The 16,141-nt window shown below is 47.4% G+C and overlaps 1 protein-coding gene across 1 annotated transcript in view; it reads left to right on the top strand.

Annotated features, from left to right (window-relative positions):
- The first annotated feature begins 2,830 nt into the window (after nucleotides 1-2,830).
- Nucleotides 2,831-16,141, top strand: part of ALDH2 (aldehyde dehydrogenase 2 family member) — a 31,113-nt gene continuing 17,802 nt past the window's right edge. The window contains exons 1-3 of the mRNA XM_053401226.1: nucleotides 2,831-2,998; nucleotides 12,145-12,249; nucleotides 15,942-16,082. Of these exons, the coding sequence (XP_053257201.1) occupies nucleotides 2,867-2,998; nucleotides 12,145-12,249; nucleotides 15,942-16,082 (378 nt within the window). The 5' untranslated portion in view covers nucleotides 2,831-2,866. The remainder of the gene's footprint in view (nucleotides 2,999-12,144; nucleotides 12,250-15,941; nucleotides 16,083-16,141) is intronic.

Below are 16,141 nucleotides of genomic sequence, written 5' to 3'. Positions count from 1 at the left end.
ATTGGCTTCCTTGGGCCACTGCAATAATTATTGAGCTGATTACAGAACGCACAAAGAATCACAGGGGCCGGCCAACAGCTAGCGAAGGACTCAGCCGTGGGCTGAGAAGGCAACGCAGATTCCTAGCTGTGACCTCTTGGGGTCTCTGCTGAAGAATCTACATGGGTGCATTCAGAGATCCACAAAAGCGATGAACTTTCTTCATATGATGGGCGACTATGATGGGCAACGGATATTGGAAAGCTACCTGTCCCTTCTGAAGAATCCCAGCTCGCTCGTATATGGGAAAGCGCTGCCTCGGATCCACCGCAGGATATTTAGTAGTATGGTGGAGAAAATACGGGCGTTCTTTCATGGATTCTAGTTAGAGGAGCCCCTAACCAGCTGCCTTTCAGAGTTTTCTATGCCTTGGCAGGGGGTGAGGATATGCACTTTGATTATATACTTACTGTAATTCACTGAGGGAATCGTGGGGAAGATCGAAATCACAGGAGAAATAGGGGTTCTGCAAGGGTCCCAGGGAACGGTTGCATTAAAAGCAGAATGAGCACAGCGACTCTGCCATTTTCTTTTCCAGAATGCAGTTACGAAACCTGAAGTTTTGCTCCAGGATTCTTACAGCTGCCTTTTCGTTCTGCTGGCCTGTATTTTCCTTGGCTGCTAAGCATGAGAATGAAACAAAATTTCAAACGAAATGGAACTAAATCTGAAACTCGCTAAATGAAAGATGTACCGTATTTTTCGCTCCATAGGGCGCACCGGTCCATAGGGCGCACCTAGTTTTTAGGGGGGGGGAATAAAGGGGGGAAAAATTATCCATCCCGCTCGCTGTCTTGGCTTCCTCTTTAGCCGCCCGCAACCTCTCCAGCCGGGATGGATCCCGCTCGCTGTCTTGGCTTCGTTTTCAGCCGCGGGGCTGGGGCGGAGGAAGCCCGAGCTTCCCCCGACTCCAGCCCCCAAAACAGGTCCAGGAGCGGCGGCAAGATTGCACGCAACCTTGCCGCCGCTCCCAGAGCTTGCGGATAGCTGCCTGAAGCCCTGGGGAGCGCAGCAGGAGTTGGCGCTGCGCTCCCCGGGCTTCAGGCTTCAGGCTGGTATCCTCAAGCTTTCGGATACCCCTGCCGCGCTCCGAATGCTTGCGGATAGCTGCCTGAAGCCTGGAGAGGGAGAGGGGTCGGTGCGCACTGACCCCTCTCGCTCTCCAGGCTTCAGCGAAAGCCTGCATTCACTCCATAGAACGCACACACATTTCCCCTTCATTTTTGGAGGGGAAAAAGTGCGTCCTATAGGGCGAAAAATATGGTACTTAAACGAAAGATGTACTTGGGGGGTGGGAGTGGGTGCAAACGAGGTGCTTGTGGGGTGCTTATAGGCAGAAGCTGGTTGTTGCCGCCCTCCAGACCTCATGTCGAAAAGGCACGTGAAGAAGGGCCTCGGATGATGAACACAAGGTCAATAGGCAGGGAGTTCCAAAGTGTAGGTGCTGCCACACTGAAATATGGATAAGGGTGGGACAAGTATTATGTGGCACCTCTTCCGCCGTTGGGTCTCGGCTGATAGGATCTGGAGTCCCAACTGAGTGTTGCCATGTTTCAAAAAGTAAAAACCAGGAGCATTTTTTAAGGAAGACCCCAAAATTGTTGAGCTTAGACAAACCCCAACATTCTTGAGCTCCTGCCCCCCCAAAAAAAACACACCAGAAAAATGTGATTTTCCGGTTTACTTGCCGAAGATCCAAACCGCCTCCTTCCAGAAATTCCCCCCAGACATCACTTCTGCCTTTGAAATCCCAGTTGTGTCTGGGAAAATCCAGACGTATGGCAGCCCTAAACAACATAGAAGGTTCCCCAGACCTACTCTATATTTTCCTTGACAGTGGATAAATACTTTGAGCAATATTTCAGTGTGGCGTAGAGTGCTGGACAAGAACCTGGGAGACACCAGGGTTCAAATCCCCATTTGGCCATGGAATCATAGAATTGTAGAATTGGAAGGGACCCCCAGGGGTCATCTAGTCCAACCCCCTGCATTCCAGGAAACTCCGTTAAAGCCATGGAGCTCATTTGGTTGACCTTGGGCCAGTCAGAGGGGGCTGAGAGCAGTTGGAGTAAGCAGTGTCTGGAAGGCCCCAGGAGTGGCGCATGCTTAATGGAACTTATGGACAGCAGGTTATCTGGAAGGAATGCCACCCGCACACTGGCAACAAAGCATTTTTTTGACAGGACTTGCTTTTGCAGCGCCTTTAGGCAGCAGACAAAACGAAAACTTGAAGAAATGCGAGGTGCGGGGCCTTGGGCGTCTTCACATGGGCGTGTAGTCACGTTGGCAACTTTAGCAAGCAATGGCCTAGCCGAGTTCCTGCCCTGCCCGCAACTAAGGTCCTTCACACGTGCTTTGAAGCCCGCAGTCTACAGGGTTTTGTTGTTATTTTCCGCGCGTGCGAACGAGCCACGAGGGCGGCTGTGCCCTCATCAGTCCCGTGGAGAAAGCACGCCGCGCGAGTGTCACCCGCGGACGCCGTTTCCCTTCGTGACACGCGTAACGTGTGAATCCTCCCGGCTCCGACACGCAGGGCGAAGCTGAGCGCCGCGGAGGTGGGCCGCGCGCGTGTCCCTCGCTCCGGCGGCGGCGCGCTTTGCCGGGTTCCGTTCGCGACACGCGTAACGTGTGAATCCTCCCGACTCCGACACGCAGGGCGCAGCTGAGCGCCGCGGGGGCGGGCCCTCGCCAAACCGCTTGCCATTGGCTGCCTGGAGGCGGGAGAGGGCCGTTGGCCGACTCGCCGTCCCTCCCCCGGCCAGGCGGAGCATCGGGGTGCAGCCCAGGCGGCGGGAGCGCGCGCTCCGTTTCGCAGGAGGAGGCGAGCATGTTGCGAACGCTGGCGCTCCGCTCCGGCCCGCTGCGCCTTCGGGCGGCCCCCTTGCGCCTCGCCGCCAGAGCCTGGTCCGCCGCCGCCGTCCCCGCGCCCAACCCGCGCCCGGAGATCGCCTACACGCAGGTAAGGAGCAGGCCGGAGCGGCCCCGGCTTCTTCGCGGGGGAAGCAGCCGCGCCTCCTGCCCGCCCCCCAGCCTTGCTTCCCTCGGCCGGCAAGAGGTTCCTGGAGCGCGTGCAGAGGGCCGGCTCTCCCTCGCTACCCGCAAGCAACCCGTTTCTCCGACCCGGACCCCCCGGACTCTCCCCCAGCTGGGGGAAAAAGGAGGAGGGGGTCTTCATCCGGATCTTCCGCACCTGCAGAGAGGGCTTATCTATTTTTCCCCAAAAAAAATTTTTATTGGTTTTCACAACATTTTAAACAAACAAACAAACACATAAGACAAACCAACACAAATCATAGCCTTCTTGAAAATTACACTTATTAACATTGTTAAGTGACTTCCTTGCTTCCCCTTGGTTGAATTTCGTTGCATGTCCTTTTAACGGTTTTCCAAATCGCAGTTCTTATAAAATTTAACTTAAACCTGAACATCCTTAGATCTTCGCATTATGAAATTAAACATATTAATTCATCACTTAACATAAATAAAATCCTAAGCCAATTAAGTATCTGCAAGCTGTTTTCAATTAATTTAACTTAACATATTTAACTAAGTAATCATTAAATTTAATCCACTCTTCCTGATACTCCTCCTCCTTCTGGTCGTGGACTCTTCCAGTTAGGTCAGCTAGCTCCGAAAAATCCATCATCTTCATCTGCCATTCTTCTATCGCAGAGAGGGCTTATCTTGCTGCAACCGCTGAGCAAACTCTGCAGCCTCCCTGACTCCAGGATATATCTGGGATAATAATAATAATAATAATAATAATAATAATAATAATAATAATATATTATTTATACCCCGCCCATCTGGCTGAGTTTCCCCAGCCACTCTGGGCGGCTGCCAATCAAGTGTTAAAAACAATACAGCGTTAAATATTAAAAACTTCCCTGAACAGTGTTCAAGTTGCAAAGGAAATGGCCGGGGGTTTGGATTTCGATCAAATTCTGGCCTCCCCCTCCGAGATCTCCTTAGCTTTCTGGAATTCCCCACGCATGTGTGAAAAGCCCTGATTTCTAGCCAGATGAGAAGTTTCTCTCTTTCACCCTGGCCTTTTCCTCTTCTGCTAGATACTGTATTAAGAAACATAAAATGTTGCATTCACAGGGAAGGGGGGGGGAGGAAGGAACGCCCCTCTCTCTCATTCCCTCCTAATTAGGCAGTCATTTAAAGAGAAGAAAACTCAGGTTTGGCAATCCATAGTTTGTCTTGTGGAAACTTCTGCCACTTTTTTTTTAAAAATAATATTTATTGCTTTTAAAAGTTACAAAAAAGGAGAAGAAAGAAAGAAAAAGACAGAAAGAAGAAAAAAGACAAAAGAGAAGAAAAGCAAAAACAATACAATACAATATATAGACAATACAAACCCAACCTAAACCCATTAAACTAAACACATGAATAAAGCAAAACAAAAACAATTTAAAAACATCCCTCCTTTTCCATACTCTATCCTTCATTCCCTTGTTTCCTCGACTTCCTCACACCTCCCTTTTTGTATCCCACTTCTAGTACTTGTTTCAGCAAATTCTTTCCATCTTTCTCTGTTTTCTATCATATTATAGATAACATATAAACCTTATTTCCAATTAAGATTAAATTACTTATATGTACTTAGCTTCTCATAGCATTTCTGCTAAATCCATAAAATATCATTCCACCATTTTTCTAACAGTCATTACTTTTACAATATTTCTAAATATACACTTTAAATTTTCCAGTGTTCTTCCACCGTCTCCTCTCCCTGGTTGCGGATTCTGCCAGTCCTTTCCGTCAATTCCATATAGTCCCTCAACCTGGAGATCTTATGTCCGAGGCCTTCTGCCACTTTTTTTTTAAGGCTGGTTGCAAGTGCAAATAACAGTGGAGGTTCCTGATTTCTACTGACCACACACCCGCACTCCCTCCTCAGGAATGCTGAAATCGTGATAAAGGAGAGGGAGCATGCACAGGGCTTCCTGAACAACTGCACTTTTGCACGTGCAACGCCAGCCTCTTGTCCTGAGTGGCTCTGGAAACACACCCTTTTTTAAAGTGGCACCTGCAACAACATGTTGCAGTATGGAGGGCTGCAGCCATACCCTTTTCCAAGACGACACACCATGACATCCCCTTTTCTGATTTTTGCATTGCCCCCACAACAGCCAGCCAGCCTTGAGGTCCATGCTCAGTCCTCATTTGGCTGCTTCCGGTTCCACCCTCTTTAACATCACTTAGTAAAGGTAAAGGGACCCCTGACCGTTAGGTCCAGTCGTGGCCAATTCTGGGGTGCGGCGCTCATCTCGCTTTACTGGCCGAGGGAGCCGGCATGCAGCTTCCGGGTCATGTGGCCAGCATGACTAAGCCACCTCTGGCGAACCAGAGCAGCGCACGGAAACGCCGTTTACCTTCCCGCCAGAGCGGTACCTATTTATCTACTTGCGCTTTGACGTGCCTTCAATCTGCTAGGTTGGCAGGAGCAGGGACTGAGCAACGGGAGCTCACCCCGTCGCAGGGATTCGAACTGCCGACCTTCTGCTCAGCAAGCCCTAGGCTCTGTGGTTTAACCCACAGCGCCACCGGTGTCCCATTAACATCGCTTGTCCTCCCCAAAATGTTTGCACTTCTGCAAGCCTGCCGGTCCTCCTCTCCTCCGTCTGGATGTTGTAGTTTTTAGCTGTGTGAGGATCCACACCAGGCACCAGCAAACTTTTTTAGCAGGGGGCCGGTCCACTGTCCCTCAGACCTTGTGGGGGGCCAGACTATATTTTGAAAAAAATATATGAATGAATTCCTATGCCCCACAAATAACCCAGAGATGCATTTTAAATAAAAGGACACATTCTACTCATGTAAAAACATGCTGATTCCCAGACCATCCGTTGGCCAGATTTAGAAGGTGATTGGGCCGGATCTGGCCCCCGGGCCTTAGTTTGCCTACCCATAATCCACACTCAATCCTGGGTTTTGCAAATGGAGAGAATAGCTAGCTACTGTCTAGAAACTTAATTTTGGGTCAGGGGCTTCTGGTTTCTCAGGAGGAGTCCTCCTTGCCACTTGCTAAGGCTCTTGCTTCTGTTTTCTCTGAAACTTCCTGACCTTGGAGGTTCCTTCCTTCTCTGATTCCCCAACCCTCCAGCAAGAATGATTGGAGGATCCTGTCCCAAATCATTGATAGGCGTCGTTTGTCACCCACAGTTTCCCCAAAGAGCTCTATGTGGGGCTACCTTTGAAGGGAAACTACAACTAATCCAGAATGCGGCAGCTAGACTGGTGACTGGGAGCGGCCACCAAGACCACATAACAAAGGTCCTGAAAAACCTACAGTGGCTCCCAGTACGTTTCTGAGCACAATTTAGAGTGTTGGTGCTAACCTTTAAAGCCCTAAACGGCCTCGGCCCAGTATACCTGAAGGAGCGTCTCCACCCCCATCATTCTGCCCGGACACTGAGGTCCAGCTCCGGGGGCCTTCTGGCGGTTCCCTCATCCCGAGAAGCCAAGTTACAGGGAACCAGGCAGAGGGCCTTCTCGGTAGTGGCGCCCGCCCTGTGGAACACCCTCCTGTCAGATGTCAAGGAAATAAACAACTACCTGACTTTTAGAATAATAATAATAATAATAATAATAATAATAATAATAATAATAATAATAATTATTATTATTATTATTATTAGTTTTGCAGCCAATTGCCCTATCTAAGGCCATATGTACTTTTCAAGCAGTATGATACCACTTTAAACAGTCCTGGCTTGCCCCACAGAATTCTGGGAGTTGTAGTTTGTGAAGGGTGCTTGAAAATTGTTAGGAGGCCCTTCCCAGTCTCTTCCCAGAGCGACAATTCTGAGTGTTTCCTGGAAAGAGGAATTGGTTGTTAAACCAACCTGGGAATTGCCACTCTGGGAGGGGAATAGGGTCTCCTAGCAACTCTCAGCATCCTTTACAAACTCCAGCTCTTGGGGGGAAATCCTTGATTATTCAAAATGGTATCAATAGCACTTTAATTGTATCCTGTGATGTTTTGGACTACAACTCCCATCAGCCCCCGCATTTGTGCTTCCACCATCATGGAGCTGTGCTGGCTGGGGCTGATGGAAGTTGTACCAAGCCGAAGTTGGCTGGCGCTTAGAGCATCTCGGAGGAGATGTAAGACAAGCTGGTTAAGACTTTGAATGTGTGTACTGCTTATATGCCTGTTGTCTTTGTCCATGGAGTTTTCTTGGCAAGGATACTGGAGTGGCTTGCCGGTTCCTCCTCCAGGTGGATCACTTTTGGTCAAAACTCTCCACTATGACCTGTTCATCTTGTGTGCCCTGCTCGGCGTAGTTCTTAGCTTCTCTGAGTTCTTCAAGCCCCTTCGCCGCGGCAAGGCAGTGATCCATGAAGGGAACTGCTTATATAACATGATTTGTTATCTACAAATAATCCGCCTTTTCTTCCCTTTCTCCCCGCCCCTTTCTTTTTTCAGCTGTTGGTGGGTGTCGTCTCAACTTCTTTGATCATTTTATTCTAATCGGATTTTTGTTAACAGTTCTTTGTGATGTGCCATGCCCTTAGGAAGAGAGAACTAGAAAGGCAGCCAGATTTTCCTGCAGGGTGACTTTCATGTGTTGCCTTAGGGATTGCTGACGGGGTGCTTTAGAGAAAGTTGTGTGCACTCTGATCCTTGCCCAACTCTTCCCTGATAAAGGAAAAAAACCCCACAGCAGTGCAAGCTTGTTACTTTTGCTGGCGGAGGGGCGGTCGTTGTAAGTCTTGCATCCGTTCAGGAATGGAGTTTGCCTGGCAGACTGGTGACTGGGGGGGCAGGAAAAGGGAAAGAAATCAGCTCTCAGTGGGCAGTTCTGAATATCAACCACTGTATATTTTGCTCTTTCTGAGTGTTGTGATAGAGGATATCGCATTTGTCTCCCAGACCTGAGGTTCTCACCTCTGTTCTAGAGGTGATGGGAGGCTGTAAGAACATAATTCAATTCTGAGCACAATTCAAAGTGTTGGTGTTGACCTTTAAAGACCTAAACAGCCTCGGTCCAGTATATCTGAAGGAGCGTCTCCACCCCCATCGTTCTACCCAGACACTGAGGTCCAGCTCCGAGGGCCTTGTGGCGGTTCCCTCACTGCGAGAAGCCAAGTTACAGGGAAACAGGCAGAGGGCCTTCTCAGTAGTGGCACCCGCCCTGTGGAATGCCCTCCTACCAGATGTCAAAGAGAACAACAACTATCAGACTTTTAGAAGACATCTGAAGGCAGCCCTGTTTAGGGAAGCTTTTAATGTTTCATGCATTACTGTATTTTAATATTTTGTTGGAAGCTGCCCAGAGTGGCTGGGGAAGCCCAGCCAGATGGGCTGGGTATAAATAATAAATTTATTATTATTATTATTATTATTATTATTATTATTATTATTATTATTATTATTACCTGCTGGATCAGGCCCATGGGCCACTGAGACCAGCATCCTGCTCTTACCAGATCCCTGCAGGAAACCCACAAGCAGGACCTGAGCACCAGAACACTCTGTTCTCCTATGTCAGGCACCCCCAAACTCGGCCCTCCAGATGTTTTGTGACTACAATTCCCATCATCCCTGACCACTGGTCCTGTTAGCTAGGGATGATGGGAGTTGTAGTCCCAAAACATCTGGAGGGCCGAGTTTGGGGATGCCTGTCCTATGGTTTCCAGTAACAGACTCAGAAGATTGCTACGAATAAGTTAGAAATAGAAGAGAAATGCTTGAGGGCTGAGATCTGAGATGGGAATACTGTATTAGAAAACTTTTCTCTGCTTTCTGCATGCATGTTTTTATAAACTTCTATCCTCTCACCCTCTTACTCTAAATTAATTTATCTGGTCTCCATGGTGCCCAAGGCCATCAGCCCAAAAAGACTTTGGGGAAAACATGCTGGAGACATATAATATTCCAAGTAGTGTGGGCCCAGTAGACTGGCACATGTGCCTTCCTTCTGGGTCTAGTATAAAGTAAGCAGCACATAAGTGGCACACAAAACGCTACCAAACCATTCTACGTTCTAAGTCTTATATTAATAATCCAAAAATTGAGAGAGCTATGTACAAGATCTACTATAGAAGCCACAAACAGAAAACTCTTTCAAATTGTGTCCAAAAGGAAGATTCAGTCTTTAAAGTTCCTTTAGCCAGGCTCCTGTAGATATCAACAAAAGTAAGTTTAATCAAACGAAGTGTCAGTGATGTTACGCACAAGAGTTAGACAGGGTGCCGGCATTTGTCACCTGTTTCGCCCATGAAGAATCTCTGGCTTCTTCAGTAAATTCTCTCTCACGGTTTTGATATATTTATAAACATTCAAGTCCAAATGTTACATTTCTTCTTAGATTAAGCTACAATATTTAATTTCTTTCTTCAGGAAATTCTCCCTCAAGATTTTGGTGTATTTACATACATTCAACTTCATATGTGAAGTAAATGAATAAATGCTCAAGTCAAGAGTAGATCTTGTACGCAGCTCTCTCAATTTTTGGATTATTAATATAAGATTTAGAATGTAGAATGCTTAGGTAGCGTTTTGTGTGCCGCTTATGTACTGCTTACTTTATACTGGTTTACTACAAGAATTGCTAGCATAGGTTCAGTTCTTCAGTTCCCAGATTAGGAAGGTTGCGTAAGTAGATATGCACTCTTATCGTGCGTCCTCCGTAATCTGCCTTCTACGAAACAAACAATCAGACTTCATCCTTGTTCATTGTAGAGAAAATGTTGATCTATAATTTTTGTGTAAGTTATGCAGCACTTGGCAAGGTACCCTGACCTCTCAGTTTACAGCCCCAGATTGTAAAAGTTTGGCTTTTGAACTCTTCCGTGGCTGGGAGCAGGAGCTAGCTTCTTCCCAAAACTTCCACCTTCCTTTTCGTCTCACTTTTGAAACCAAGCAGCTGACAAACCGTTTTGGAAAACGCTGGTTGCCATCTCCCCACGACTGCATTAACTCAGGCCCTATCTGCATGGTACCTTTAAAGGACTGTGATGCCACTTTAAAGAGTCACAGTTTCCCCCCAAATCCTGGGAGCTTTAGTTTGTAAAGGGTGCTGAGAGCGGTCAGGAGGGCCCTGATTCCCCTTCCAGTGTTTCAATTCCCAGAGTTCCCTGGGAGGAAGGATTGCTTGTTAAACCACTCTGGAAATTGTAGCTCTGTGTTTGTTCACTAGGACATGTGGTCTAGTTTCTGCATTAATCTGAGATTTCTTTTTAAATCTGTATGAAAATTCATACACACATTTTTTGCCAGATATTCCCTTAAATATGTATTTTATCACATAATCCATATTTAATATGCATATTATTCAAAACATGCAGTTCTGATTATATTTTATCATGAAATACACATTTTGAATGCATTTTGAAACAGGAACTGTATTGCCCAATTCGGAGAAATGCAAAGGTTAAGAGGTCCGTGTATTAATACACAAAGTGCAAATCGAGTTGCTTTAGTTAAGAATGCAGACCCAACAGATGTCTCTTATTATTACAAACAAATGCTTCCTGTATGTGTATAATTTTGTCAGCTGTTCGGAGCTGCTGTCAAAATGAACCGAGGACACACAATACGGGACCACCTCTCCTGGTAAGCCCCACGGAGGACCTTAAGGTCCACAAATAACAACAGTTTGGAGGTCCCAAGCCGCAAGATGGTTAGATTGGTCTCAACTAGAGCCAGGGCCTTTTCAGCACTGGCCCCGACTTGGTGGAACGCTCTGTCACAAGAGACTAGGGCCCTGCGGGACTTGACATCTTTCTGCAGGGCCTGCAAGACAGAGCTGTTCTGCCTGGCCTTTGGTTTGGACTCAGTTTGACCCTTATGTTTCCCTCCCCTTATGGTTTTGATTTATGGGCTACTATTAAAATGAGGCTGCATTTTAAATTGTATTTTAACCCGTATTTTAATAAACTGGGTGTTTGTTTGTTTGTCCCCCCTTATTATGTTTTATTGTAATTTTATTGGTGTTAGCCGCCCTGAGCCCGGCTCTGGCCAGGGAGGGGAGGGGTATAAATAAAATATTATTATTATTAATATTATTACAATATCTGGGCCAAATTGTATTATAACTAGCACTATGGGACAGTTGCTGGCATTTGAAAAGGGGTCATAAATATTGCCTGTGGGTGCATTCTCTCCCCCAAGCAACCGGGATGATCAGGGCAGCAATTATCCTTGCTGTAAATGGCAGGTTGTATTTATTTTTATTGGCAAACATCTTAGGCATTTTTTGTGTTGCAAGCTTCAGGCATGCTTGGGCCACTTCTTATTTCTTCTAGAATCAGTTACTTGTTTTGGAAGAGGGTATTGTCCCTTTTGCTACACTCTGATAAGTGCTTATCTCTGGTGCTTATCTCTGTTTGCGCTGGGTAAATGAGCTGGGCGGCAGTTTCTGAATCAACGGTTGCTGTATGTATCAAAGGTTTTTCATAAATGGCTAAAGAATATTAACACCTAGGGCAGTAGCTGTTTTGAATAGGCCAATATTTCTTGCTCTCTTGCTTTCTTGTATTGCTTAAGATGCTGTTCAGGCACTTCTTGAAATTTCTTTTGCTTGAGGGTCCACTTTGGTATTGGGCATCTGTGGGTCTTCGTTTACAATGGGGTTTAAAATGGGTTTACAATGGGGACGTGGGTGGTGCTGTGGGTTAAACCACAGAGCCTAGGGCTTGTCGATCAGAAGGTCGGTAGTTCAAATCCCTGCAATGGGGTGAGCTCCCATTGCTCAGTCCCTGCTCCTGCCAACCTAGCAGTTCAAAAGCATGTCAAAGCGTGAGTAGATAAATAGGTACCGCTCCAGTGGGAAGGTAAACGGCGTTTCCGTGTGCTGCTCTGGTTCGCCACAAGCGGCTTAGTCATTATGGCCACATGACCTGGAAGCCAATAAAGCGAGATGAGCGCCGCAACCCCAGAGTCGGCCACGACTGGACCTAATGGTCAGGGGTCCCTTTACTTTTTATGGGATTACTTCAGGAGGGGAATGGCACTCCCAAATCTGCCTCTCAACACTAAGGTTGCGCCTAGCTGTGTGTTGGTTCCTGAAGCATCAATCTCTTCGCCGTCAGCTGTCGCTATGAAGTGTTTGCATCCCAAAAGCTTACAGTCCACGTTTTCAATTTCAGATCTTCATCAACAATGAATGGCACGATGCAGCCAGCAAGAAAACATTCCCAACCGTCAACCCGTCCACAGGGGAGGTTATCTGCCAGGTTGCAGAAGGAGACAAGGTACCACATCAGTGGGGTCGGGGAAAATGCCTGTCCCGGTTTGTTTATGCCTGGCATTGCTTCATGCATCCTTTGCCAACCCAGTCTCCTCCAGATGTTTTGAAAAGCACGGGTTAGCAAAGGTTAGCAAGTTGGAACAATATCAGCTGCCTTTAAATGGAATCAGACCATCCAATACACTCAGGGGTGTCCAACTCTCAAGAGACTGCGATCTACTTTCAGAATTATAAACTGGCAGTGATCTACCCCCATTTTGGGGGGTTCAGCTCAAAGTTGCTGAGCTTTTTTAGGGGAGAAGAGCCCCGTTTTTTGGGAGGTTAAAAAATAAGCTTTTGGGAGGATTTCCATGGGGGGGTTTTAAAGGCATGGGGAAAAGGGGTAAAGTCACTCACAAAAAGATCACACAGAGAAAGCTCCGTCTTCCAGAGATCATACAACCATGGAGGGCAGGGCAGGAGTCAGTTTTAGCCATGCCACGGAAAGGGAGCAAGAGATTTACCAAAACCTCACGGGGATCTACCAGTAGATCGTGATCGACCTGTTGGACATCCCTGTAGTACTGGATTGTAACTCTGCATTTCAGCCTGGCATGTGGTAAGTATAATATCACAAGTTTTATTGCAAAACTGTTAAGGTATTTACTATTATTTATTATTTAGATCCTGCCTTTCTCCCAAGCTGGGATTCAAAGCGGCTTCCCACAGTTAAGAACATCATTATAAAATATAAGTAGTTAAAATAAATCAAAACACAACCTAATTTTCCCTGACAGCTGTGGTTAGCAGCACCTGCGCCTCAGTTTCCAAGGACCTGTCTAGGCAGGAATGTCTCAGCCTGCCAGGCTGACTTCTCTTGGGAAGAAATCCCACAATCTGGGAGCAGCCACAGGAAAATCTCTTGTGCCACCACCAGCCGTTCCTCTGATGTTGACGCTCACTGGAAGATCTTAGCCCCCAGGCAGGTTTTTATGAGGAGATACAATCTCCCAGGTAGCTTGGACTCAAAGAGTCACGTGGCACCTTTAAGTTTTATGGTTCTTGGTACTTTTGAGGGCTTTTAGGTAGTCCTCTGCTTGCTTTTGCTTTAATGGAGCCTTGGCAAGTTCTGGCAGATTCAGGAGCTTGTTGCAACTTGGCGACCCTTCTTTTTGCGGGGTGTGTGTGTCCTTAATAAAGATACGAGCCTACAATGGCATTTGGGGTCATATCAGTGTGTCTATTCCTGTATTTTAAGCTTCCGTGAGCCTATAGGAACAGGTAGAGCGGTAATTTACCACCTAAGGGCTTGCCACTTTCTACAGGTTCTGCATCTCTGCCTCTCGATTACACCAAACATAACTTTCCAGCTACATAGAAATCGTCTGATTGTCTGGCCTTAATCAGAGATTGCGAAACAAACAGGCTGCTCCTGGCAGACGGCCACACACAGAGTAAACATTTCCTTGTTTTACCAGAGCACCAGCCTTTATACGGCTGCGTTTTGGCAGCAAATATGTGGCTGTTCCTTTTCACATGGTAATGTTATATCTGGGCAGAAGCTGGGTTAGCAAACAGGAATGACACAGCAAAAACTGCACAGCACCCAGGAGCTGGTTCCCTGCAGGCAGCACCCAAGGAGGAATAATTAACTGCGTAGTATCTGGCCAGGAAGAGCGAGCAAGCAGAAAGGGTGGAGAGATCTGTCAGTCTGGGTTTCTCTCAGGTTCTCGTTTTCCTAAACTTAGGTGCAGTGCACCACATATCTGCACCAGCCTCAGTTAAGAAAGAAAAAGATCTTGTGTTTGTCAGTGTTTTAGTTTGCATTTTTCCTAACACACACATTTTTGTCTGCAATCTTGGCCACATATCTTACCTGCTAAACTACCATTTCTAGGAAATTTGCACATGAAATGATTAAAAACGGTTTAAAACACAAAAAACAACAAATCCAATTAAAACAAGGCTCAGAGGTCCTCAGTTTAACGGCAGCTGCTACAGGTTTGGTGGACTTTTCTGTCATCAGGTTGTTTCAGTCCGCTGGGAGGAAAATTTACTGAGATGATAACAAAGTAGAAGAGCAATGCAAGAACCATTGCGTCAGTACTGACAAGTCCACATAGTAGCAGTTGCTGTTGGACTAGGACCTGGGAGACCAGAGTTCAAATCCCTGTTCGGCTGTGAAGCTCACTGGGTGAAAAATTGTTACAGTGGTACCTCGGGTTACGAACACTTTGGGTTACAGACTCCGCTAACCCGGAAGTAGTACCTCGAGTTAAGGACTTTACCTCAGGATGAGAACAAAAATCGTGCAGTGGCAGCGGGAAGCCCCATTAGCTAAAGTGGTACCTCAGGTTAAGAACGGATTCATGTTAAGAACGGACCTCTGAAAAGAATTAAGTTTGTAACCAGAGGTACCACTGTATAAAAAAAAGCTCTCTTACATTTTAGAGTTGTTGGATCTTGTAGATAAGATGGTAGGAAACATTCTTATGAGAGGCATAATTTTCCTTAGTGGGCAAATGGTTCTGTTGTTCGATACCAAAGAGCAGGGATGGGGAACCTGAGAGGCTGTTGGACTCCACCTCCCATTACTGCTAGGCAGTGCGTGCAGCATAGCTGTCAACCGTCCCTTATTTGGCAGGAAAGTCCCTTATCCCAGTGCCGTGTCCTGCTGCTGCCCCTCATTGATGATGTCCCTTAAATTTCCCGGGTTTCAAAGGAAGCAGCTCCTCTCCCTCCCTCCCTGCCGGCCAGGGAGGAGGGAGGCTCCAACTGTGTTGCTTGGCTGCCCGGCCCGGCCTTGGGCCCTTCTGCCACCATCCTCCTCGCAGCCGCTGAACTGAGTGTCTCTGCCTGGGGCCTTCCCTCTGCCCGTCGCCGCCACTCCCACTAGGCCGTACTGCGGCTGCGCCGCCGAAGGACCCGAATAAGATGGACAGCCTATGAATTGCTGAGGAGCCTTGAGAGGAGAGCGAGGGCAATCAGAGAGAGGAGGCGGAGGCGGAGGCGCGGGCAGGTGTTCCAAGGGCTAACCATAGAGGGGGAAAGCGGAGGAAGGACCGCAAGCACTTCTCCCATAGATTTGTAGTGGTAGACTAGCATAGATGGGCTGGTCTGCGGGTTCACTTCGGGCGCTATTTCCCCCCCCCTTCCTCCCACCCCGCCTGATGGAACTGAGAGCTGTAGATAGAGCATTAGAGAAAAGATACAGAACTACAGCAGCATCTTCATAGCTTGGACTTCGTTTTGTGCGAAAAGTGGTTGCTGCTTGTAGTTATTTAATTGCAGTGTTTCATCAGCTGGTGTCTTGAGCAGCAACCTCTGGAAACGAAGGGCTAAAAACCGGCGTCGCTCTCCCAAATTATCTGGTCCCTTTTAACCTCGTATTTCAGCTGGCTGACTAAAATCCCTTATTTTGGCTGCTGATCCCTTATTTTCAAATCTGTAAGTTGACAGCTATGGTGTGCAGGAGTCAGGGGTGATGGGAGTTGTAGTCCGGCAACATCTGGAGGACCACGGGCTCCCTGTCCCTCTCACAGAGACACTGCCTCGGCAGATCTCTTGCTTTCCTGAGACCTAGACTTGATGCCCTCACCATGGAAGAATGGGAAGATGCTGTAGACTAGCTTGGTGTCTGAACGGGCAGTTCTCCAGTGTCTCAGATCTGCTTGTGGATTTGCCTGCTCATTGTGTACCACCTTGATTCTCTTCCAGGCCGACGTAGACAAAGCTGTTCAGGCAGCCAAAGAGGCGTTCAAATTTGGATCTCCCTGGAGGCGGATGGATGCCGCCCACCGGGGCAAACTCTTGCACCGCCTCGCTGATCTGGTTGAGAGGGACCGCGCATACCTGGCGGTATGTTTTGAACTTTTTTTCCCCAGGTGCATTCTCCTCTTTTCCTCTTTTGGATCCTT

The sequence above is a fragment of the Podarcis raffonei genome, chromosome 8 (genome assembly GCF_027172205.1).
Source record: "Podarcis raffonei isolate rPodRaf1 chromosome 8, rPodRaf1.pri, whole genome shotgun sequence".
In the NCBI taxonomy this organism is placed as follows: Eukaryota; Metazoa; Chordata; class Lepidosauria; order Squamata; family Lacertidae; genus Podarcis; species Podarcis raffonei.
The sequence above is the reverse complement of the archived record's forward strand: the minus strand, read 5'-3'. Positions and strand labels throughout refer to the sequence as shown.